The sequence below is a fragment of the Cyprinus carpio genome, chromosome B19 (genome assembly GCF_018340385.1).
Source record: "Cyprinus carpio isolate SPL01 chromosome B19, ASM1834038v1, whole genome shotgun sequence".
In the NCBI taxonomy this organism is placed as follows: Eukaryota; Metazoa; Chordata; class Actinopteri; order Cypriniformes; family Cyprinidae; genus Cyprinus; species Cyprinus carpio.
The window spans coordinates 20,229,367-20,253,466 of record NC_056615.1 but is presented as its reverse complement, the minus strand read 5'-3'; the positions used below and the strand labels follow the sequence as shown (position 1 = coordinate 20,253,466).

Below are 24,100 nucleotides of genomic sequence, written 5' to 3'. Positions count from 1 at the left end.
CCAACATATTGTGCTATTGCATTACGGAGTCCTGAGTTCAAATTCTGGCTTGAGAACCTTTCCTGATCCCGCCCCCTTCTCTCTCTCCTACTTTGTTTCCTGTCAGCTCTAAATCCTAATAATAGGCAAGAAATGGCAAAAATAAATCTAAAAAAAAAGAAGCGAGAGTTTAAAGTTAAAAGGCTTTAATGATGCATTTCTTTCTTACAAACACAGTTTTTCTTTTCACAAGATGTTAACTGATGGCCTGGAGTTGTGTTGTGTGTTACTGTGATCAGCCATTTGTTCTCTCATTCTGACGGCACCCATTTACTGCAGAGGATCCATTGGTGTTCAAGTGATTTAATGCTAAATTTCTCCAAATCTGTTGCAATGAAGAAACAACCTCATCTACATCTTGGATGGCCTGAGGGTGAGAAATCCCTTTAACTCCCCCAGAGGCATAATAGAGAAAACACACATATGTGTTTATATTTGTGTGTTTGTTCATCTGTGTCTCCTCCCTCTTCCTGTTTGTCCTCTCTTTGTCTGTAAAGAAGACACTTAATGATCATATGACGATAAAGGGAGAAAAGGGTTCAGAGAGAAGGAGAGGAGCTGGATATGATGTCAGTAAACCCGTAACATTTATTTGCCTGCACACTGAACATGACCTAACACTCATACTCGGTCTCTGCTGGACACATTCACAAATGATTATGCAGTGGTGTTTCCTCAAACACTGATTGTGCTTACTAGTTCTTTGAGCAAAAGGTAAGAACACCCACAGCAATTCATTATCTATATATATATATATATATATATATATATATATATATATATATATATATATATATATATTTACTGAAATTTTCCAATGCAATCCATGCGGTGCAATCATTTTCTTCCATTTTTGTGTTATATATACTATACATTTAATGTGATTTTTTCAAACATAAGCTGTTAAATTGCCTATCTCTGCCTTAAATTGTCATGCTTTTTTTGCGTTCTTCTTATTCGTATGTGCTATTGCTTTCTGTTTTAACATGAAAGGAGAAACACAACTAACTCTTACGCAAAACAACAGTTTTTGTTTTTCAAGAAGTATCATTGGGTTTTACACTGTGGAAATTAATAACCAGTTTTCTTGCCACAATTACACAACATATTTAGTGTGAGTAAATGCTACATGTAATGGAAATACTACAATAAAATGTACTGACCATTCATGATTCTGCAGAGCAATTCAAAATATATAACTCACATTAGCTTTGCTTTTAAACCAGTTTTATATGCTGCAACCTCTTAGTTGCCAGACAACTCATATTTACCTTACTATATGGTGTCACCCAAATACGAGCATGCAATGACACTTACGATACATTGCTCACTGAATGGCAATGTACCAGAAAGATATAAGCTAACATTCAGTGAAACACATCAAGACTGCAAGTTTTATGAATTGCTGTCACAAATGTAGGAATCAGGTGCATGAAGATGTTTCTGCAGCTGTGTGCCATTTAAAAGCACTGATTTTCTTTACACTTCTCTATTTTTTGAAGGTTAAAGGTTCAGTATTTTCCCCCCTTTTTCCAGACAGATATTTTGAAACAGACTCTGAGTAAGAGCTGGGTGGCTTCTGTCATGTGAGAACCCAATATGGCTTGATCAAACTATATTTAAAATATATATAAATATTTAAATTATGATTTCAACTGTACTTAATATTTTAATAACCACCCCATAAATACACAAGGAAATGGTCCTGGGTGAATAAGAGGAACGTGCAGATGCTTATATATTTGTTGTGTGCTCATATTTACTAATGTCTAGTATTGAAGTTCTTGGGAATTATTTAATCATACTTTACACATTACAGATATAATTTTACCTGCAGGCATTCCCTGGGAATTGAAACAGTGACTTTGACCTTTCTAATCATTCATCTGTGAATCAGTTAAAATGCTTAATTTGAACAGACATACTGTATATCATTTTTATTTGTCTCTTAGAATGGCCTCCAATGCAACTCTCCTCATGCAGCCCCACTCAGACATCTCAACCCACAATGAGAAAATTACAGTGGACATTGATGCCATTATGGATAAAGTTACCATTGTCCTCTACACCATTACCATTATCTTCGGCATCACCGGGAACTCTTTGGTCATCTGGGTGGCTGGAATGCGTCTGAAGCCCAGTGTGACTAACGTATGGCTGATCAATCTCGCAATAGCGGACCTGATCTTCTGCCTTAGCCGTATAATTTCGCTCCTCAAAAAGCTTTTCTATGACTACTGGCCTTTTGGACTCTTTCTCTGCAAGTTCAATGGTTTCTTCAAGTACGCCAACATGTTCTGCAGTGTTTTTCTTCTGGCTGTCATCAGTGTGGATCGAGCACTCTGCGTCTGGCGTCCAGTGTTCACCAGAGAACGACGGACATTATGTGCTGCTCGTGTGGTCAGTGTGGGAGTTTGGATTGTGGCGGTGATCTTTAGTTCACCGTACTTTGTTTACCGGCAGGTCTACCTTGGTGACAATAACTTGAGCAAGTGCTCACTGGAGGTCAGAACAACTTTTGAATTCTTTGTGAATTTAAAAAGGGGTTATCAAATAATTACATCTGCATATATTATAATATTGCATAGGTTGAACCATTTAATTATATAAATCATATATTCTAAGCAGAAAAAAATGGGGGAAATATAGGACTTAAGGAAATAATATACCCCAAAATTTAAATTTTGTCATCATTTAGTCTAATCATCATAATAATATACACATCTAGGTTATATATGGGATTTACATCCTTCTATAACAAACTCATACCAGTAAATTTTCAGAACTCAAAACTGCATTTTCGGCAAAGCCCTGCTGTGTAAACAGAACTATACTGGACAACTAGTACTGTATGTCATGGTATACAGTTCAAGAGAGCATTCTTGTGCGTCCCAGAAGCGACTCTCTGCGCTGCTTCGCTAAAGATATACGTATACGCCTCCTTTGATTAAAAATAATGGCTACTGCTGTGGCTGCTATATATGTAAACCTATCAACTCCCATTGTCATTACTCGTGAGAGGAAAAAATATGTTTAGTTGCATAACATTGGTTAACAGAAACGTCGTCATTTCGCAACAGTTTTTTATCAACATTTCTAAAATACTGCAAAATATATCACCCTGTTTTTATGCACACTTTGACGTATTGCATCAGAAACGAGTGATGGAAATGAAATATTAAAAAAAAAAACTTTAATTTGCAAAAAGGTTTATAATGGTTTATATGATTGCTTGAGGTGGTTTTTGACTATTAAAAAATTATTATAACACATTTACCAAATAAATTCCTCCATGTGGATCAAAAAATTAATGTGACTTTGCTGGGACAGCATAGCTGGACTATCCAGCAGACAGTTCTTGTTACGCAACATCTGAAATTTCGTTATGGGCATTTTGAAACGCCTAAGCAAAGTCTGTCGTCAAAGTATTTCTGTATAATTGCCTCTCAGAACTGTCTTACACAACTGTGTTCCCAAACACCAGGCATCCATCTCCGAAAGCAATGACCGCATTTATTGTGTTTTGTCTGCTCGCTCTGAGGCACAAGTTGTTTATTATATGTGAAGATCATTATATTCAGTAGCTTCTCCTACTTTTCTTAGTGATATTTAATGACAGTTTATCAGAAAGTGATAATTTTGTTCTCTGACTTGTTGGATGAAAACGGTGCTTTATTCGTTAATGTTTTATGCGATATTCCAATTTTGCGCATAGGTTAGATTCAACTTTGGATGGAAACAAGAACAAATCTTATTCTTTAGTATTTCAAACTTTTTTTCATTACGTCATGCATTAGATGAGTAAATTTCTAATTTTCATTTCAAATTTTTATGTGAACTGTCCATTTAAACATAACCTTTCTTTTAACATAGTAAATGTGAAATAGTTTGTCATCATTCAGAAATCTGATTTACTTTGTGCAGGTGAAAGAAGCATCAAAGGGTGACAATTCAGCAAAGAACGTCTTGTACAGCATTCGCTTCTTATGTGGATTCCTGTTGCCCTTCCTGGTCATCCTGTGCTGCTACATTATAGCTGCCATTGGCATACGCAGAACAAGGTTTTCTGGAAAATCGAGGCCTCTCCGAATTCTCGCTGGACTGGTCTGTGCTTTTTTCTTATGTTGGGGCCCCTACCACTGCCTACTGATGGCCAAGATGGTGGACAAGAAAAGCCATGCTGTTAAAGTGGGCCTGCCTATTGCTAAGGGCTTTGCATATTTCAACAGCTGCGTAAACCCGTTGCTGTACTTCTGCATGGGATTGGATGTTAGGCAACGCTTCAGACAAAGCATATCAGGGATTTATCGCAGAGCACTTATGGAAGAAGGCCACACTATGCAGTCCCAGGAAGGCACTGCCGAAGAAAGCAGTAATTCTATTCCAAAGACTGCAGGGATCATTCAAAACAGACCTGAGGGCATGACTAAAGTTTAAAAGAGTTTCATTTTAATATCATTTCTGCTTTTTTAGCAGTACCAGTCAGTGGGGAAATATTACGGGTACGCCGATATGTTTAGATGTTTAATGTTTAATGTTTAATGTTTATTTAATTTCGGCCCTCACAGACAATCGATCATACAAAAATAAATAAAGTTGTACATAATAACCGAAAAGGTGTAGGCTGAAGCCTCTGCTTATTAAGCCTACCCTTTGTACATAATTATCAATAATATGTGAGGTTGTTTTTAATTAGTAGTAATTGATAAGGGGTAGGCATATACAAAGTATATAAAGAAAAAAATAAATAAAATAAATTATAATACCCGTTAAATTAAATAATCATTAACCACCTTGTTTTTAAACATTTTCTTGAATTTACAAAGTGAATTACACAATTTTAATTCCGTATGCAAATTATTCCATAGATTAACCCCTTTGACAGATATGCATCTATTTTTTGTATTAGTTTTACCCTTATTTTTTTAAACATATGCATTCCTCTTATTCCATACTGACTTTCTCTTATTTCAAACAGCCTCTGGATACAGTTTGGAAGCAAATTACTGTAGACTTTATACATTGTCTGTACAGTGTAGAAATTTACTAAATCAAAAAATTTTAAAGCATTTAAGTTACTAAACAATTGATTAGTTGGCTCGTGATAGTCAACATGTTTTATAATCCTTATTGCTCTTTTTTGTAACATATATATTGGATTTATATTGGTTTTATATGCATGTCCCAAACCTCCACACAATAGATCATGTATGGAACTATGAGCAAATATGTAAACACTGATCAAATCCAAATGTGAAAAATCCTTTATTTTCCTCTTTTTTTTTGCTGACATTTATACTACCAGACTGTCTTTAAAATAATCTTGATAATTAAGAACTTATCTGAGGAAAACATACAATAATAGTGAAATCAACATTTAATATTTGTGAGTGATGTAAGCTCCTTACATCTCCAGAGTGAGGAAAAGAGCTAGAGAAAATCACCTTGGACTCCTCACACCCAGTCCACTCTCTCTTCGAACTGTTGCCTTCTGGTCCGCGCTACAGAGCACTGACTACCAGAACAGCTAGGCACAAAAACTGTTTTTTTGAGTTATGTAGTTGTACGGGAAACGCACCCCTGTTATGTTTTATGATTATTGATCGTATTTAAAGACTAACATAGTTATCTGACATACTATATTAAACTGCACACTTTGTAAATAACACATCGGCACACTTATAACATATCTGTACATTTATCTAAACAATTACAATTTTTTTCCTATACTTTTTCTGTATATAGTACAGTATATATTTTTTATTAGTGATATATTACATCCCCACTGTGTTATTCCTATGTATGTCTGCACTGTCATGTATCTACACTGGAAGCTCCTGTCCTCAAGTCAAATTCCTTGTGTGTGTAAACATACGTGGTAATAAAGCTCTTCTGATTCTGATTCTGAGTGTAATTTTGACACTTTTGCAGAGTAAAATAATAAATGCTTTTGTACATGATAAACTTTAGAATTGGAAACAATGATTTTCACAAGTCTGTTTCAGTGACCTCTTAGCATTAACTTGTGAAGTGAAAGTGACATACAGCCAAGTATGGTGACCCATACTCAGAATTCGTGCTCTGCATTTAACCCATCCAAGTGCGCACACACACAGCAGTGAACACACACACACACACACACCGTGAACACACACCCAGAGCAGTGAGCAGCCATTTATGCTGTGGCGCCCGGGGAGCAGTTGGGGGTTCGGTGCCTTGCTCAAGGGCACCTCAGTCGTGGTATTGCCAGCCCGAGACTCGAACCCACAATCTTAGGATTAGGAGTCAAATTCTCTAACCATTAGGCCACGACTTCCCCAAAAAACACTTTTTGGGGATTTGTAAACCGCTATTTAGCAGCTACTATATTTCCTTGCTCCAAAGCCATAAACTGTGTTCAAGTTCAGAGAGGTTCTATTTTCATTTTAGGGGGGGTATAACACACACACAGTGAGGGTATAACACACACACACACACGCACACACACACACACACACACACACACACACACACACACACACACACACACATATATATTTGACAAATAGGGGTGGTATGCTAAATTTATATACCAAAAAGTGCAGTATTCCACTCTATTGCATAGACACATATAACTGAATAAGCCAAATACAAGTCTTCATGATCACACACAGGCACACACACCTGTTTACTGTACACACACAAAATTTGACTGTTTGCATTTCTAGTACAACCCTCTTTCTTTAGCTCAAGTATGCCAACTTTGCCACATGCACTGGAAAATGTATTACATTGAAAGTTAATTTTTCAAATGAAAACGGCAACATGATTGTTTTATAAATTATGCATTCATATGTGCATCATTTTCACTGGAGGAAACAGCTGTGGTGTGATGAGTGGTGAACGCAGCGAAAACTTAGGCTACAGTAGATGGGCAACCAAATTATTTATGACAAAGAACAGAACTGCACAGATGCAGATGAATACAAAACCTGAACTTATTTATTTTCCTTTCTGTGGTTTTGGTAATGTAAAGTTTTTCACCTTTGAGCTCCTGCTGCCTCTTCTGTGTGATTATCTGTGATTTATTTATTTATTTATAGATAAAAGTGCTATGGGTTTTGAAACTTTACAGGGTTTTTATTCTTGAGTGTTTTTTTATTTAAAGATGTTTCTGTTCTATTTTTCTTGAATGACACGACTGCAGTATGATGTCAGGATATTTTCTTTTAAATATGATCTCATAAGCCACAAGAGAGTTCTGCTTTTTGGATGGCAAAACAATTAAAGATTTTACTTTCCAGCCTGGTATTGGCATATAGTCTTTTTTTGTAGTCTCTCTCTCGCTCTATCTCTATATGTATTTTAGTTTAACAAGCAGAAATGGATTCTGAGAAAGTAGCTTAAGATGTGGTCATAGTTTTTTTTTAATGGGTGGTGAAGGGGAAATGAAAAAGTGTCACATCAGTCAGAATAGTGTTTATCACATGAAACCAGTTTTCATTTTATTCAGAAGTTTCTGTATGTACCACTAATGTTGTTAATAGTGATATGTTGATATCAAGCTGTATCAAAAACAATGTCTTTTTTCCATTGTTTTGTGCGTAGGTTTGAAACAGTGGTTTTCAGCCAGTGGTTTGGGGCCCAAAAATAGGTCACTGACTTGTTTTGACAGTTGAAATGTATGGGAAAATAAAGCTAAACATAATTAAATAAAATGCAGCTTTTTTATGTTAAGCAGTTATCAACATGGACATGCATGAAATATATCATCCGTCTTGAAAACCATAAAAATCTGATGCAGACTCTTAACAAGATTGTAAATCAAACTTCTGTTCTTTATGCAAAGTCTGGGCCTTAATGCAAAACACAGGTTTTCAGTAACATTGAGTCTTTTGTGTATTAAATATAGCATTCAGTATTTAGTGTTTATTGCTTTCTTGAGCTTTTAAATGTTTTTGGGAGCTTTGCACAACACTTTGAATTATGTTCTTATTTAAGTCAGTAATTATATTAATTGGCTTGATTACTTACAGTAAGTTTGACTAATTTCATTAATTTCATACTTCTTTGTTATTATAAAGCCTTTTAATGTGAAACAGCACTGTGAAGTGAGACTGAAATACACTATCAGAAACTCCCTGACAGAAAGTCAAAGCCTCCTGACAAATGCAGACAGGAAGAAAGAACTTCTGTTTATGCTTTTTTTTTTTTTTTTTTTTTTTTTTTTTTTTTTTTTTTTTTTACCTCACTCTCTATTGTGTTTCTTGCATAATATTGCCTTTTGTCCTTCCTTATTTGTATTCTTTAATTGTAATTTCAGAACTTTTTTTTGCATTTGGTAACCTTTAATATCCTTAAAAATCATACACTTAAATAATAATAATTGTTATAAATAATTATTTTTCAGTTTTTCTATAAAGTTCTTTATATAATTTTTCTATATTCTGTAGAAATGAGTCACAGAAAATAAAAAAGACCATGAAGATGCATGGTGCATGGTGCATGAAGTTGAGACTCTGCTGTTTATATATTAGAGCCAAATTTTCTTGGCAATCTTTTATGTGCATCGAATGTGGTCTTCTGTGAAAGCCTGAAGAGGAAGTGAATGTTCACCACTGTGAACCCCCCCCCCCCCCCCCCCCAAAAAAAAAAAAAGTACAAGTGAAAAACATAGTGACAAAAATGTAAAATAAAGAAGATATATTTAAAAAGAAGAAGAGAACAAAGAAGAAATTTAACCAAGAATTTCAGTGGTAATATATATATATATATATATATATATATATATATATATATATATATATATATATATATATATATAACATGAGAATTGTTATGTGCTGTTAATTATTTTAATATTTCTATATTCATATAGATATTATGACGTGACATACAGCCAAGTATGGTGACCCATACTCAGAATTCGTGCTCTGCTTTTAACCCATCCAAAGTGCGCACACACACAGCAGTGAACACACACACAGTGAACACACACCCGGAGCAGTGGGCAGCCATTTATGCTGCGGTGCCCGGGGAGCAATTGGGGGTTCGGTGCTTTGCTCAAGGGCACCTCAGTCGTGGTATTGAAGGTGGAGAGAGCGCTGTACATTCACTCCCCCCACCTACAATTCCTGCCAGCCTGAGACTCGAACTCACAACCCTTGGGTTGCAAGTCCAACACTCTGACCGTTAGACCACGACTTTCCTCTATTGTGAAATGCATTATGAATTTACTTGCATGATTCTTTGATTATTACTTTTCATATATTAATTTATTATTTGCTCATTTATTCATGCATTCTTAAAACACATTTTTTTGTATTCTATATTACTCAGCTGTGTGTCATATACGTGAGGGAGATTCTGTTCAAATCTATCTTCTTTAGTGTGTGTGTGTGTGTATTAGGTCAAGATTAGGACAGAGGTACCTTCTCGGGCATCTGGTCATTTCTGCGAATTTGCTCTTTAAATATTTTCTTGGAAACCACATCAAAGTCTAAAGGTGTATTTAGTTTTGATCCAGATATATCAGGAGACCTGAGCTAGATCAGCTCATCTTGCTTACCTTCTAAAGGTGTTAAAACCCACAACTGGATGCTTTGCAGGCTTATAGCAGTAGAGATGTTCAGGGTAAATAATATCTTTATAATACCATATGTCTGGTTAAACATGATTAAGCCCAAGGGTAGGGGGGCCTTATTTGCCTAGCTAAGTATGACCAAGCACAACTGGGGGCTTACCATTCACTTATCAGATCTCGCTGAAGGTATAAGAATGTATGGGCTTCCTGACTTAACCAAAAAAAAAAAAAAAATTAGACTTTTTTTAAAGGTAAGCTACACTAAAAAAAATTATATTTAGCTACATTAAAAAAAAAAAAAAAAAAAAAAAAAAAAAACATTGAAAGATAGTCAACAACTGATTGCAAACATTAACATTATTCAATTAATATATATATATATTAGTGTAGTGGCTTTTTTGTACTTTTACACTTCTCTTCTCTTCTACTTCTCTTTTTCTTCTCACGCATCGTGCATTATATATTAGGTGCCTATATCTCCCACTGATTGTTTGTATTTTAAGGTAGACTTATTTGACCAAGATATAAATATAGTGTTGTAATTTACTCAGATATATAGACTTATTACTCAAATAATCTATTGTACTGTAAAATGATTGGATTGAATATATTCATTAAAACTTAATATTTCAGCTTCAATTATGATTATTGTATTACTTATTACATATTTGAAAGTTTAACTACTTAAAGAAACACTATGTAAATTTTGGCGCTCTGGCGGTTAATAAACAGAACTGCACGCATCCCGCGAAAGAACATTCTAACCGGAGCTACTTCTCCAAGTTTATGTCTACGGCGATTCACGCAGGTATGTGTTACTCCGCAGCGGTGACGACCCCAACAAGGCTACAATAGTCCAAAAATAATCACTTATTATAAATGTACGGTAGTGATTTGAGATAAGACAAAAAGGCGGTTTGGTAGATGAATTTATGATGTACTCTCTCATTATATACATTTTGCTAATTTTGAACACAAAAAAAGTTACATAGTGCTGCTTTAACTTCAACTTTAAGTTATCAAACTAAATTCATAACTTTTCTGCACCAGCACGTCTGACTGACCTGGATCTAATTTGTATCAGTATGGTTGCAGATTTAGCCTAAATTAACCTGTTACTCATTAGTGGCTAGTTTGTTGTTTTGTAATTACTGATCATCTTTTTTTAAATAAATTTGAAGTAAAATATTTGTTTGATCATTTTTCTTAGAATAACCTTGGTAACCTTTTATTAAATAATAGGTTCTAAAATCATTCCCTCTTTCTGAAGAACATTGGATTTGTATATTTAAGATTTTTTCTTTTTCTTTTTTTTTAAAGGTGTCAAGTATCTTTGTGAAAGAAGTCACTTTTTTTTTTTTTTTTTTACTTTATTTCACAAATCTCTTATACATCATCTCTGGCACAGCTGATAAGCATGAAGAACAGAAAGCTTGGGAAAGATTTCCCAACAATCATGTGCATGCACACATCCACAAACACTGGCTATTTATGTCTTTTATTTCCTGGAATAAATGAAGCCTGGAAAAATATCCTTTGTTATATTAAGTCATTATTCTTACTTGGGCAAAGATACAAACATGCCCACACATGGAGACTGTTTACCACCAGCATTTACCACGGGATGTATCACACTTGACCACAAGCTTGCACTGATATCATCATACAAAAGTTAATTTAAAGACAGAACCATGGAAACAAATGAAGGTGTAAATTATATCTAGTGTAACAGGTGTTATATATTTATTTATTAATTTCACACAAAATCTCTACCTTTGCTATTATAAATTATTTTATAGTTATATAATTATTTTGTATTCTGGCAATTATTCCTTTAATATTGATTTCTTTTATTTAGGATGTTTTTTGAGCTGTTTCTATACTTATATGTTCATTGTTCAGTGATTTTTGTAATTGTTAAATATAGTACGTGGCCATTTTGAGAGTTAGTTTCTGGTTGCTTTCTTTCAGTTTGTGGTAAGCGCAGCTGGGGAAAGGTGAGTTCTGCTGGAGCTCTCGCTAAAAAGTTAAAAATTAGTTTGTTTCTTGTGACTTATATGTATTTTTTGTTAAAAATACAGTTTAATCTTATTGAAACGCTAATAGAGGTTGTGTAACATGAAGTATGTATTTTCTTTTTTTTTCACAAACAATGCACTAACCACTCCTTGACAACAGCATTGACTCAAATAAATAAATAAATAAAGAAAGAAAAAGAAATAGAAAGAAAACATAAACAGCATTGTGAAAATCAAATAAACAGCAAATAGATAAAAATTCCTTACTGATCAATTAGTTCTTAATTCGTCTAAATATATACTAACAGGTGTCCATCTTTGTAAGAAGGGGTCAATTTCCAGTTGGAGTTGGGCAGTCAAATATTCCATTTTATAAATGGATTCAAGTTTTTCTATCCACTGGGCCAATGTTGGAGAATGTGGCTTCATCCAGTTAATTGTTATAGTTTTTCGTGCACTTAATAAGAGAACATGCAAGATATATCTCTTGTTTTTACTACACCAATCCTGAGGTATCCCTTCAAGCAAAAAGAACAGGGGAGTATAGGCATGTAGTTTTTTAATATGCATTTGAATCCTTTCTGCTAAAATTGAAGTTAAAATTTTTAGATCCTAGCAAAGAAGGCTTATATATAGGCCTATAACCTATACACTGAGTGGGGTCTTTCCCGGCTTTATGTATAACAGTTATCTCTGCCTCAGCCCATGATTTTGTAGGATCTCCTTTCTTTTATGTATTGTTGTATTTTAAATTCAGAATTGGGTTTTGGTTAATTTATTTATGAATTATTTATTTAATTAGGGAAGCCATCTACTCCCGGCGACTTATTATTTTTGAGTTTGCCAATACTTTTCTTAATTGGGCTAATCATTATTTTAGACTCCTCATCTGTCAGTCTATTTAGTTTTATAGAATCCAGAATTTTTCTTATTTTTTCTTCCTTGTTTGCTGTTCTTCCCCTTCATACAGTTTTTTATAATAATCTTTAAATGCATCTGCTATTTCTTTAGGTTGTGATGTTATAATACCAATATATGGATGTCTAATTTTCGGGACAACTCTACTAGACTGGGCTTTACGTAGTTGGAAAGCAAGTAGCCGGCTTGCTCTATTACCAAATTCATAGTATTTTCTGCTTGTATATCTTAGAGCCCCCTCTGCCTTATAAGTTAACAAATCATCTAATTTCTGTCTATTTTGCTTCAATAGATCTAAAGAATTTGTATTTCGGGATTTTTTATGTTCACATTCCAGCCTCTTTATTTCTTTCTCTATTTCCAATCGTTTATGTTCCCTTTGCTTTTTTAATCTGGATGTAAGTGCAATAATCTTTCCCCTTATTACTGCTTTAGCTGCGTCCCACAACACAGAGGGAGAAACAGATCCATTAACGTTTATTTTAATATAATCATCCCATTCCTTCTGTATTTCCTTTTTGTATGTTTCGTTGCTCAATATTGAGATATTTAGTGTACAGTATTTAAACTGTTTTTGTTGCCCCAAATTTAATTTTAAAATAACAGGACCATGATCTGACAGTAATTGGCTCTATACTGCACTCCACTACTCTATGCACTCTATGCACAAAATCCAGTCTAGAATAGCTCCCGTGTGTTGATGACATAAATGTAAAGTCTTTTTCTTTCGGATGAAGATATCTCCAAATGTCAACCAACCCTAGCTTGTTCATCATCCCCAAAGCTGTATTTGTTTTACGTGATTGGGGTCTCTTTTCTAATGGCAACCTGTCCATGTATGGGTTTTAGACACAGTTGAAGTCTCCACCTACCACTAAAATCCCCTCTGCTTTATCTGCCACAAGTGTGGAGATTTTCTTAAAAAAATATGGCCAATCTTCATTCGGCGCATATAAATTTAAAAGAGTTATTCTGATACCCCCAACTGTCCCCACGACCATAACATATCTGCCATTTTTATCCTTAATCAATTTTTCATCTGTAAGATAGACAGCCTTACTAACAATAATGGCCACCCCCTTTTTCTCCCTCCACCATAGGATGCACTAAAAACCTGATCCACCCATTCTCCTTTCAACTTTAAATGTTCTTCATCTGAGAGATGAGTCTCTTGTAACATGGCGATATGACACTTTAATGTCTTAAGCTGATTCAGTATTTTTTTCCTCTTCACAGGGCCACCTAGTCCCTTCATATTGTAGCTAACAAAAGTAAGCTTTCCATGGTTATTTAAAAAAATGCCTTCTTACATTGCCACTTTGGGCTGGTCACATACCAAAAACAATTATTGAGTCTATTTAAGTAAACATTTAAAGCATTACCGCTGTCAAGGAATAGGGAACAATGAACTTGAATGTCAGATTGAACTTCACATCCAACTGTTTGCACTTTGCACAAAACGGATTCGTCAGAACTGAAATGCAAAAAGGCAAACAGTTCCCAATTGAAAGTGGGCAGAAGGTTGTGACTCAGTCTCTCTGGGGCAAAAGGAACACTTGGCGTGTATGCGACCGTGCCATTGAAATAGCTCCTATGGGGTGGTCGCGGCCCAACGGGAAAGTATCGTCCACAGGTTTTGTGTCCAACATTATTGAAAAAACCAACAAAGTTTACCAGTCCTAATGTAGTCACGGTATAGATGTCAAACGCAATACAGTCTCTATTACATCCCTCCCATTAACAACCATGTGTTCTTACCTCTCTTTCATGGCGAAGAGGAGGGGAAAATAAGCAATTATTAAAATCTTGCTTGTATTTGTTCATGAAAACAATATATCATCTACTCAGGGAAGAAAGCTCTAACATCCGTGTCTGACAGCGTTGTTTGATTAATCCAGCGGTGGCCTCCTCTCTGTGTCTGCCACGGGGATTTTGACAGATCCATCTCCAATGCCTCGCATTCCCCCATTTGCGTTTTGATACCAAGCTCCTGTAGTCTTGGCAGGCCAAAGTAGAGAAAGTTTTGTCACCAGTTTTCAGGTTGATCTTGTCTGATCACGTCTCGCACCTGAGCCCTTCTTCTTCTTTCCTTTTTATTCATTCAGGTATGTTTTCTACCCACGTTTCTGTTAATATTGTTATCTTGAATTCATGTAAAATGTTTTACATGTTTACAAGTGTAGCAAAAAAATAAATATAATAATACACATTTAAATCAAACAGGTCATCTAACTTATACGCAAAGTCGCCAACATTTCCACCAGACCGTTTTTTCCCCCCTTGACCTTTGGAATTTGATGATAAACCACTAGTGGTGGAACAAGTGATTGTTCGTTCAAATACATGGCACAACACAAAAGGTTGTGCAGCTACACTACCAGAGGACCACCTAAATACCGACAGACATGTCACTCATTAGGGGAGACCGGGGATGGTAACACGGGTCAGTTGTAACACATCCACTTTCTCAAACAAGGAACAAGTTACAAATCACCTAATTCACTTCACACTTTCTCAGTTAAATCCTTATTCCACATATGAGAAAGTAAATCCCTGTGGCAGACACAGCAGATTTTAGAAGAAAAAAATTCATTTTGAGGTAAAAAAAACAAACCGAGTGGCGTCTCTAAATGTTCAAGTGTTCAAGTTCAGTTTTATTATGGCAAATTACATCTGACATTAACACACATGGATGTTATTCAGTTTTATAAATATGTTGCTAATGTATCACATACACAGAAACATACACCAATTATGTTGAAAAGTCAGTGTTAAAAAGCTTTCAAAATCCTTTTTTTTTTTTTTGGCTCATAGTCCTTGTTGCATAATGTTACATGTCACCCTGGTGAATATCATAATGTTACATCTCACCCCGGACTGTGGGGTGAATCGTAACATTTCACTTCTTGGGTTTGTACTAAATCATACATTTTCTGTTTGTTCTACAAAGATAACAGCTGCGCCATTTAATAGCAGACACTTGTAACTAGTTTGAATCACATGTTGAATGCTCTGGCTTAAAAGAACTTCAAGAGACAAACAGAAATGTCAAAAATGTTAAAACCATCCCTGGTCTCTCCCCCATTTTGTCATTATCTCGGCGAAATCTTGACTGTGTGTCTAAATTCTGAGCAATCCACATTCTGTTATTATGTAGGCCTACTAAGATTCTGTTTTATTATGTAGATTTTTTTTAAAATATGTTATGTATTTATTTACTTAATTAGGGTGACCATACACGTCCTCTTTTTCCTGGACACACTCTTAAAAATAAAGGTGCTTCCAGCGATGCCATTGAAGAACCATTTTTGGTTCCACAAAGAACCATTCAGTTAAAGATTCTTTGAAGAACCATCTCTTTCTTACCTTTTTATAATCTAAAGAACCTTCTTTTGCCACAAAGAACCTTTTGTGAAACAGAAATGTTCTTCAGATATTAAAGGTTCTTTATGGAACCATTTAGACAAAATGGTTCATCTATGGCATCGTGAAGCACCTTTTTTTTTAAGAGTGCGTGCCCTGGCTGGCAATTCAGCAAGCAAGCTGAAACCTGGACATTTTAGGAAATTTAGAAATAAGACATATGGTTACACTAGTTAACTGAATTTGTGTTGGCTTGCTGTTTTTCTGCACTTCTGTTAATTCTAAATAAAAAAATAAAGTAAAATAAAATACAAACCTGACACTGTGGCACAACAAAAGCTAAAAGGCACATATGTGCCCCTTATTGCTCTTAAATGGTACAAATTAGTACTACTGTATATAGGTGTCAGGATTCTGGACTGTTCTGTGTTGTGTTTTGCCCCTGTTTCTGTTCCCTTATTTGGTCATGTTCCTGTCCTCGTTTTGTTAATTAATTTGATTGTCATCCCATGCACCTGTGTTTCCCCAGTCATCCCCTGTATTTAAGTCCCAGTCTGTGCAGTCTGTCTCTGTTGGGTCTACTCATTGTGTACGTGTGTTTGTGCCAGTGCCCTTTGTGTGGATTTCCCCTGTGTTTCTAAGATTAAAGACTGTTTACATTTCCTTGTGCATCCTGTGTGCTCCTTCCTACAGCGTACCGTGACAATAGGGACATGTTAGTACTTAGTGTACTTTTAAGCACCTTTTAATAAGGTACTGCCCCAGGAATAGTTTTTTTTTTCTAAGAGAGAATTAATACTTTATACTGAATTCTGCTTAAATATATTATTAAATTCCTCAAGCACACACAGAGATTTTTCATGCTGTTAAATATATAGCACACACTTTAACAATTTAAAGCTTTGTGATTTCTGTGTACTCTGCAGAGTTTGATGTGTTTGTAGACAAAATGTGCACGTCGCCTCCCTCTTCCTGCCTGTCTTCCCTTGTTGCTAAAGAGCACACTTTAGAATGACTGAGCAAAAGATGCAGTGAGAAAACCTGTTCAGCATAAAATAACTGAATTGACAGTATTTAACACTCAAACATAGTCTATGCTGAACATATTGACAAAGTATTTTGCAATGCTGTTTATCCTGAGAGTTATTGCTGTTTATCCTGAGGCTGATTATTGCAAAAACACCTACTGACACTGTGCAGGTAAGAACATAATTCATCACCAGATTTAGTTAAACATTTTGAAAGACATTTTACAATATAGGATTAAGGACAAGGGTTAAATCATAGATATTTGTTGCATGAATAATATATAAAATATTAATGTTTAAATGAAAAATATTAAATAATTAAAAAAATACATTTAATTTTAAATAAAATGTAACATAAATGAAATACATTGATTAAATTGTAAATATATAGGGTGAATGAAATCCTAAGTGATCCTAAAAAAATCCTTAAAAAACTTTTACTGGTTACCAATGATTTAGCAGGGAAATTCAAAATCTATAGCTGAAATCAATGTTCCTTTGATGACTTCGTAAACACTATCAGTTATATAATAATCTGTATCCTCTTGGTTGACAGACAACTCTCATCATGTTTATCTAATTGTGAGGTGAAGCTTGTGGAACTAGCATGGTAACCGCACGCTTATGATGTACAGATTGTGTAGATAGATTAAAGATGAGTGCATAAGCATATGAAAGTTCCTGTAGACCTGTAGAAGAAAAACTGTAGAAGAGGCACCTTCTAAGGATTTATCTGTTCCTTGTAGAATGACCTCCAATATAACTCTTTCCCTTCACTCCAACTCCAAAATCTTAATGGACCATGAGAAAACGATGGTGGACATTGTATTCTACACCATCATTGTTCTCCTCGGCACCACTGGGAACTCTTTGGTCATCTGGGTGGCCGGTTTCCACATGAAACCCACCGTCACAAATGTATGGCTGGTTAATCTCGCTGTAGCGGACCTGATCTTCTGCCTGACACGAGCTATTTCTCTCACCAAAAAGCTTTTCTATGACCACTGGCCTTTTGGAGTTTTTCTCTGCAAGTTCAATGGTTTCTTCAAGTACGCCAACATGTTCTGCAGTGTTTTTCTTCTGGCTGTCATCAGTGTGGATCGAGCACTCTGCGTTTGCCATCCAGTGTTCACCAGAGAACGACGGACGTTATGTGCCGCTCGTGTGGTCAGTGTGGGAGTTTGGATTGTGGCGATGATGTTCAGCTCACCATACTTTGTGTACAGACAGGTCTTCCCTGACAAGAACAACTTGAGCTACTGCTCATTCAAGGTCAGAATGGTTTTACAGATTACTGCATACACAACCTTTCAGTACATTGCATAAAGATTATATTGAGAATTATATATTTATAATTTTATTAGCAGGAGAATGGAGCAGCAGAGGCTGGGATTTCAGCAAAGTATGTCTACTACTGCATTCGTTTCATCTGTGGATTCTTGTTGCCTTTCTTGGTCATCCTTATCTGTTACATACTAGCTGCTGTTGGGATACGCAGAACGCGACTCTCTGGAAAATCGAGGCCTCTTCGGATTCTTGCTGTACTGGTCTGTGCCTTTTTCTTATGTTGGGCTCCATACCACTTTCTAGGGCTGGTCAAGTTGGTGGACAAAAACAACAAGGCAGTAAAAGAAGGATGGACTATGGCTTCAAACTTAGCCTATTTCAACAGCTGCGTGAACCCGGTTCTGTATTTCTGCATGGGACTGGATGTTAGTCGACGCTGCAACCAAAGCCTGTCTGGGATTTTTCACAGAGCACTTATGGAGGAAGGACAAAGTCTTTCACAGCAAAGCACTAGAGAAGAAACCTATGATTCCATTCCAAATATTGCAGATATTGAGTTAGTCACTAAAGTTTAAGAGATTAATATCTAGACTAATATCTAACAAAATGTAAAGTTAATGCTTTAATATGTAGATGGAGCCTTTATGAAAATATTGCAAAATACTAGTAATTTGTAATATATGTCATGTTTTTTATACAAATGTTTATGTGACAATCATACATTTTTAGGATTGTCTATATTTGCTTACACATGTTTGTTTGTTTATAAACAGGATTACATTGGCCGGAAGAGAAAACAGAATTTTTTTTAATTGTTCATTTTATTTCTGTAATATTTGCCTTTGCAATAAATACACAGTATATGAAAAAAGGTGTCCGATGCAATTACTATTCATTAGAAAAAAATCAAGAATTTCAATAGTTCAGTAATTCAAATTCTGATATCCTTTGTGATTAAATAGTGAATCAAAAAAAGCTTAAACCTTTAGCTCTTAATGGCACAACTGAGCACACTGAACTAACATCTGCAGTGACAGTGCAACATTAAAGGTTGAGCAATACTGCAAAATAACAAAGTGAACAAATACAACATTGCTCAGAAGTGAGACTGACAGTAATTTCACAGAATATTCTGTGATTTTAAATATTTTGAAAATATTTTATATTAATTTGCATATTCGCCTAACCACTTGTAAGATTGCAAGTAGTCAAGTGATTTGAATATGATTCCTCTGCAGTTTTGAATGAGTTAGACTATGACATAGACTATGTCATAAAAAGCTGTCTTAAAAGTAAACCTCTATTAAACAACTTTAATTGTGCATAGTACATATGGAACAGTTGATTAAATGAATGATTCATTTAACAGAAATTTATGTTACAAGTTAGCATGATGAGCTCAAAAGACATGAGCAAACATAAATCGTGTTCTGTATAGGAATCATACAGAATCGGTAGGTAGACCTACAAAACATAACTGCTATACTTATCACTTTTACAAACATACATATTACAGTCACATATTATTGTATACTGATATGTTACATTCTGAAGCTGGTAGTAAAAATGTGACTAATTTATAATATTTACATACATTAAGATATTTTAATCGTGGACTAATTTAAATAATCTTTACATAGCTGTTGCATACATTTTCCTTAAAATGCTGTATTTTTATGAAACTTTTACCTGAACATTAGCTTTTTAACTTTGACTTTGGTCAGATTAATTGTATTTATAACACATTTTGTTTGTTTCACAAAAATTGTTTCATGTCAAATAATATCTGGCAGACTGTATCTCCACAGGCTTCCTAAATCACAAGACTCTTCCAAGAGTCTATCTTGTTGTTACATTTTGGTTTTGTATTTTTGTAACTTGAACAAACAATATAAATACATGAATAATATATGAATTTGCCAAAACCACACTTCACTTACATCATTTGGGTTTACGTAAACAAGCAAAGATCTGCACTTTTGTGCATGTCTCCTCCCTCTTCCCTCCTTTCTCCTCTTTGTTTGCAGTGAAGACATTTATGAATAACCAGATCCATTACACTGAAAAAGGGCAGATGAGAGCAACTGCAAGTCATGTCAGTGAATGAGCAACTGATTTATTTATCAGCATAGCGAAATGACCATATAATAGTCAAACACAGCTGTTGACTCATTCACAAAGGATAATCCAGTATTGTTCACTTCAAGACTGATGGTACAGGTAAGAAAATCAACATCATCTATACATCTACAATTCTGTATAGGTTTTACTATTGCTTTGCAATGCAGTCAGTGCAATAAATGCTTGTAAGTATCTAGGATTTGAATACACGTGACATAACGAGTGTCCTTAAAAAATTGAGCACAACAGGATTTTCTGCCACCTGATACACATTATGGTTGCATCTTCTTGCAAAATGATGAAAAATTTGATCTCTTTGAGCATTCAAGAAATATTTGAGAGAACCCATGGTGAATTAATATTTCAAGTTAGCTTAGAAATTAAATTGACATCAAGACAGATGTTTTTTTAAACTGAAATAACATTCATTGATTTATCTCTCTTGATTGTAGAATGAGCTCCAATATAACTCTTCTCCTCCACACCCACTTTGAGGTCTCAAACACTACAGCAGACATTGAGGCCATAATGAATAAGGTTAGTATTGTCTTCCTCAACGTCATTGTTCTCCTCGGCACCACCGGGAACTCTTTGGTCATCTGGGTGGCTGGCTTCCTCATGAAGCCCAATGTCACTAATGTATGGCTGGTCAATCTAGCCGTAGCAGACCTTATCTTCTGCCTGACACGAGTCATATCACTCATCTCAAGTCTTTTCTTTAACCATTGGCCTTTTGGACTCTTTCTCTGCAAGTTCAATGGTTTCTTCAAGTACGCCAACATGTTCTGCAGTGTTTTTCTTCTGGCTGTCATCAGTGTGGATCGAGCGCTCTGCGTTTGCCATCCAGTGTTCACCAGAGAACGACGGACGTTATGTGCCGCTCGTGTGGTCAGTGTGGGAGTTTGGATTGTGGCGGTAATTTTTAGTTCACCGTACTTTGTGTACCGGGAAGTCTTTCTCAGCAAGAGCAATTTGAGCCAATGCTCACTGGAGGTCAGAATGACTGCACAAATATATAAATAATCATGTATATGCATGATTTTATTTAGTAAATGTTTATGTATGTCATCATTTTGAATGACAGAATTTATACTTTTGTTTGCAGCACAAAGAAGCAGCAGAAGCAGATGACAATTCAGCAAAGTATGTCTACTACTTCATTCGTTTCATCTGTGGATTCTTGTTGCCCTTCCTGGTCATCCTTATCTGTTACATACTAGCTGCTGTTGGGATACGCAGAACGGGACTCTCGGGAAAATTGAGGCCTCTTCGGATTCTTGTTGTATTGGTCTGTGCCTTTTTCTTATGTTGGGCTCCATACCACTTTCTAGGGCTGGTCAAGTTGGTAAATGAAGACAACGTGGCTGTAAAAGTGGGATGGAGTATGGCTTCAAACTTAGCCTATTTCAGCAGCTGCATTAACCCAGTGCTCTACTTCTGCATGGGACTGGATGTTCGTCGACGCTGCAACCAAAGTTTGTCTGGGATATTTCATAGAGCACTTATGGAGGAAGGACAAATTCTTTCACAACAAAGCAATGGGGAATAAAGCTCCATTCCGAAGACTGCAAATTTGTCACTAAAATTTAAGAGATTTTACTCTCTGTTTCTTACTTGCTCTGTTTCTTGGTCTTCTTGAATGCATTATACAGCACTTTGGGCTGCTCTTGTAGCAGTAGAAATGTGCTATATAAGAAAATAAACTAAGCTAAACTTACTTATCAGGCCTATCAGATACCATAGAATTTAAAAGCATTTTTTATTAATAATATTTAACAGAATGAAAACTGTATGTACCTCAGTGTCTGGTCTTCTGGCTACACTATGTAAATGTTGACGCTCTAGTGGTTAATCAACAGAACTGCATGCATCCTGTGGAAGAACATTCTAACTGGAGCTACTTCTCCAAGTTTATGTCTATGGCGATTCACGCAGGTATGTGTTACTCCGCAGCGCGTGACGACCAGACCAGGCTACAATAGTCCAAAAACAATCAGTTATTATAAATGTACCGTAGTGATTTGAGATAAGAAAAAAGGCGGTTTGGTAGATGAATTTATGATGTACTCGCTCATTATATACATTTTGCTAATTTTGAACACAGAAAAAGTTACATAGTGTTGCTTTAACCAGTATTTGGAGCCTTTAAGATATATATGGTAAAATTCAATTTTAGATACTTTGTAATGTTACACTCTATGTAATCTAACTTAATGTATGTTAATCCAACAGTAGTCCCATCTACATTGTGATGATTGATTATGTTTGTCCAGTAAATAATCAGATGATGTATTTAAGCCCACCTGAGGCAGAAAGAGAGAGAAAAAAAAGTTATTATCAGCCTTCATTTTGTTTGTTTTATAATAATTACCTGCGCAATATATGCATGGCTATGCAAAAAGCTTCTGCTGCAATTTATCTTTGTTAGCAATACTGTTGTAGTCAATACCAAGACCAAGGCAGAGCGAGACCAAGTCACAACCAAGACCAAACCAGCACTCCTAAAATTAATCTGAAAGATACACATTTACTGCCTGACAAATATCTAATATTTAATCAATAAATACAATAAATACTCGAATAATAAGGCACTATATAGAGCTGGTTCCAAACAAATGAAATCACTAACAACAGAATTCATCTTTGCACTGCAGAGGCAGCACAGCAGCTACATCTGAACTGGTACAATTACAACTGTAGAAATATTGTTGAGATCAATGTTTTTAAAATACAATTTTGAATATAGAAATATGATGGCAAAATAAAATGAATATGATTATCAGACTAAAACCGCCAATAGCCTAGGTGGTGGCAAACCACTTGAGTGAGTCACAGAATTATTTAATGATTCGTTCAAAGCAGCTGATTTATTTAGTAATGAAACTGTGTTGCTCCAAAAGACACAACAGTTCTGCTATGGATTTGTTTGGAACTATTTTCCTTGCAGAAATAAGCAAAGAAAAAAAAAAGTTTTCTAAAATGTAATTCACTTAATGTTAATTTCTTGTATCATGTTTTGCAGTCATGCTCATATTCGTGAAATCAGCTCTCTTGTTCTTGTGATATTGCTTATAATTTAAAAACAAGATCTCACACAAGTACTTTTCTTGAATTTTTTGTGCATTTGTATTCATTTTGGTGAAATTCTGACTGGCAAAGCAGTATCAAATTAAATCATATTAGAAATAAGCTATTGATTATATTTGAAGCAGTAAGTTTTACATTATCACTTTAATGATGTTAACAAACTAATCAGACAATGCACCTGCAATTTAGTGATATCCCCGCAGTTGTGGTCTTGACTGGGCTTGAAATAAAATCCCAAGTCCTTTCAGTCTAAGACCAAGACCAGTTCGAGTACAAATGAGGACGAGACCGAGACGAGACTAAGACCTTCAAAAAATAATGTTAGGTTCAAGACTGAGACCTTTCTCGAGTACTACAACACTAGTTAGCAAAAAAGCCATGATATGTTTTCCCAGTTCAAATGTCTTTTGTGTTTAAATGGTAAAACCTGAATTTAAGTAATCGCTTTTTGAATACACCTGTTGAACAATGAGTGCTCTTAAAAGTACATTAGTTTGCAACATGATTTTCTACCACCTGATACATATCATGGTTGCATGAAAACAATGCAAAACAAAACAATATATAAAATGGCATTAGATGTATTTACACAGACTGTTTAATGCAGTTCAGGGGTGGCATGAATGCACTTTTTGAAGCAAGTGACTACTCACTTGAATGGGTTTTTTAATCATTCT

At 35.3% G+C, this 24,100-nt stretch overlaps 2 protein-coding genes and 1 pseudogene across 3 annotated transcripts; all 3 read left to right on the top strand.

The window, feature by feature from the left end:
* The first annotated feature begins 1,954 nt into the window (after positions 1-1,954).
* On the top strand, positions 1,955-4,655 carry LOC109111890 (C3a anaphylatoxin chemotactic receptor-like). Its single transcript, XM_019124885.2, has 2 exons — positions 1,955-2,544; positions 3,964-4,655. Exons 1-2 carry the CDS (start codon positions 1,993-1,995, stop codon positions 4,474-4,476), a joined length of 1,065 nt encoding a protein of 354 aa, XP_018980430.2. The 5' UTR covers positions 1,955-1,992; the 3' UTR covers positions 4,477-4,655.
* A 12,251-nt stretch (positions 4,656-16,906) lies between these two features.
* On the top strand, positions 16,907-19,086 carry LOC109111889 (C3a anaphylatoxin chemotactic receptor). Of its 2 annotated transcripts, none has more exons than XM_042745750.1 (3): positions 16,907-17,100; positions 17,675-18,200; positions 18,296-19,086. In XM_042745750.1, the coding sequence occupies exons 2-3, from the start codon at positions 17,676-17,678 to the stop codon at positions 18,788-18,790; spliced, it is 1,020 nt and encodes a 339-aa protein (XP_042601684.1). In that variant the 5' UTR covers positions 16,907-17,100; position 17,675; the 3' UTR covers positions 18,791-19,086. The 2 variants fall into 2 exon arrangements, with proteins under 2 accessions (XP_042601684.1, XP_042601683.1); XM_042745749.1 differs by having other exon boundaries at positions 18,293-19,086.
* Positions 19,087-20,789: 1,703 nt separating this feature from the next.
* On the top strand, positions 20,790-23,399 carry LOC109112360 (annotated as a pseudogene).
* The last annotated feature ends 701 nt before the right edge of the window (positions 23,400-24,100 follow it).

Coding starts and splice junctions, on each gene's coding strand:
- LOC109111889 (XM_042745749.1), top strand. CDS start 17,676: ATGACCTCCAATATAACTCTTTCCCTTCACTCCAACTCCAAAATCTTA. Junction 18,201..18,292: donor TGAGCTACTGCTCATTCAAG/GTCAGAATGGTT, acceptor TAATTTTATTAG/CAGGAGAATGGAGCAGCAGA.
- LOC109111890 (XM_019124885.2), top strand. CDS start 1,993: ATGGCCTCCAATGCAACTCTCCTCATGCAGCCCCACTCAGACATCTCA. Junction 2,545..3,963: donor TGAGCAAGTGCTCACTGGAG/GTCAGAACAACT, acceptor TACTTTGTGCAG/GTGAAAGAAGCATCAAAGGG.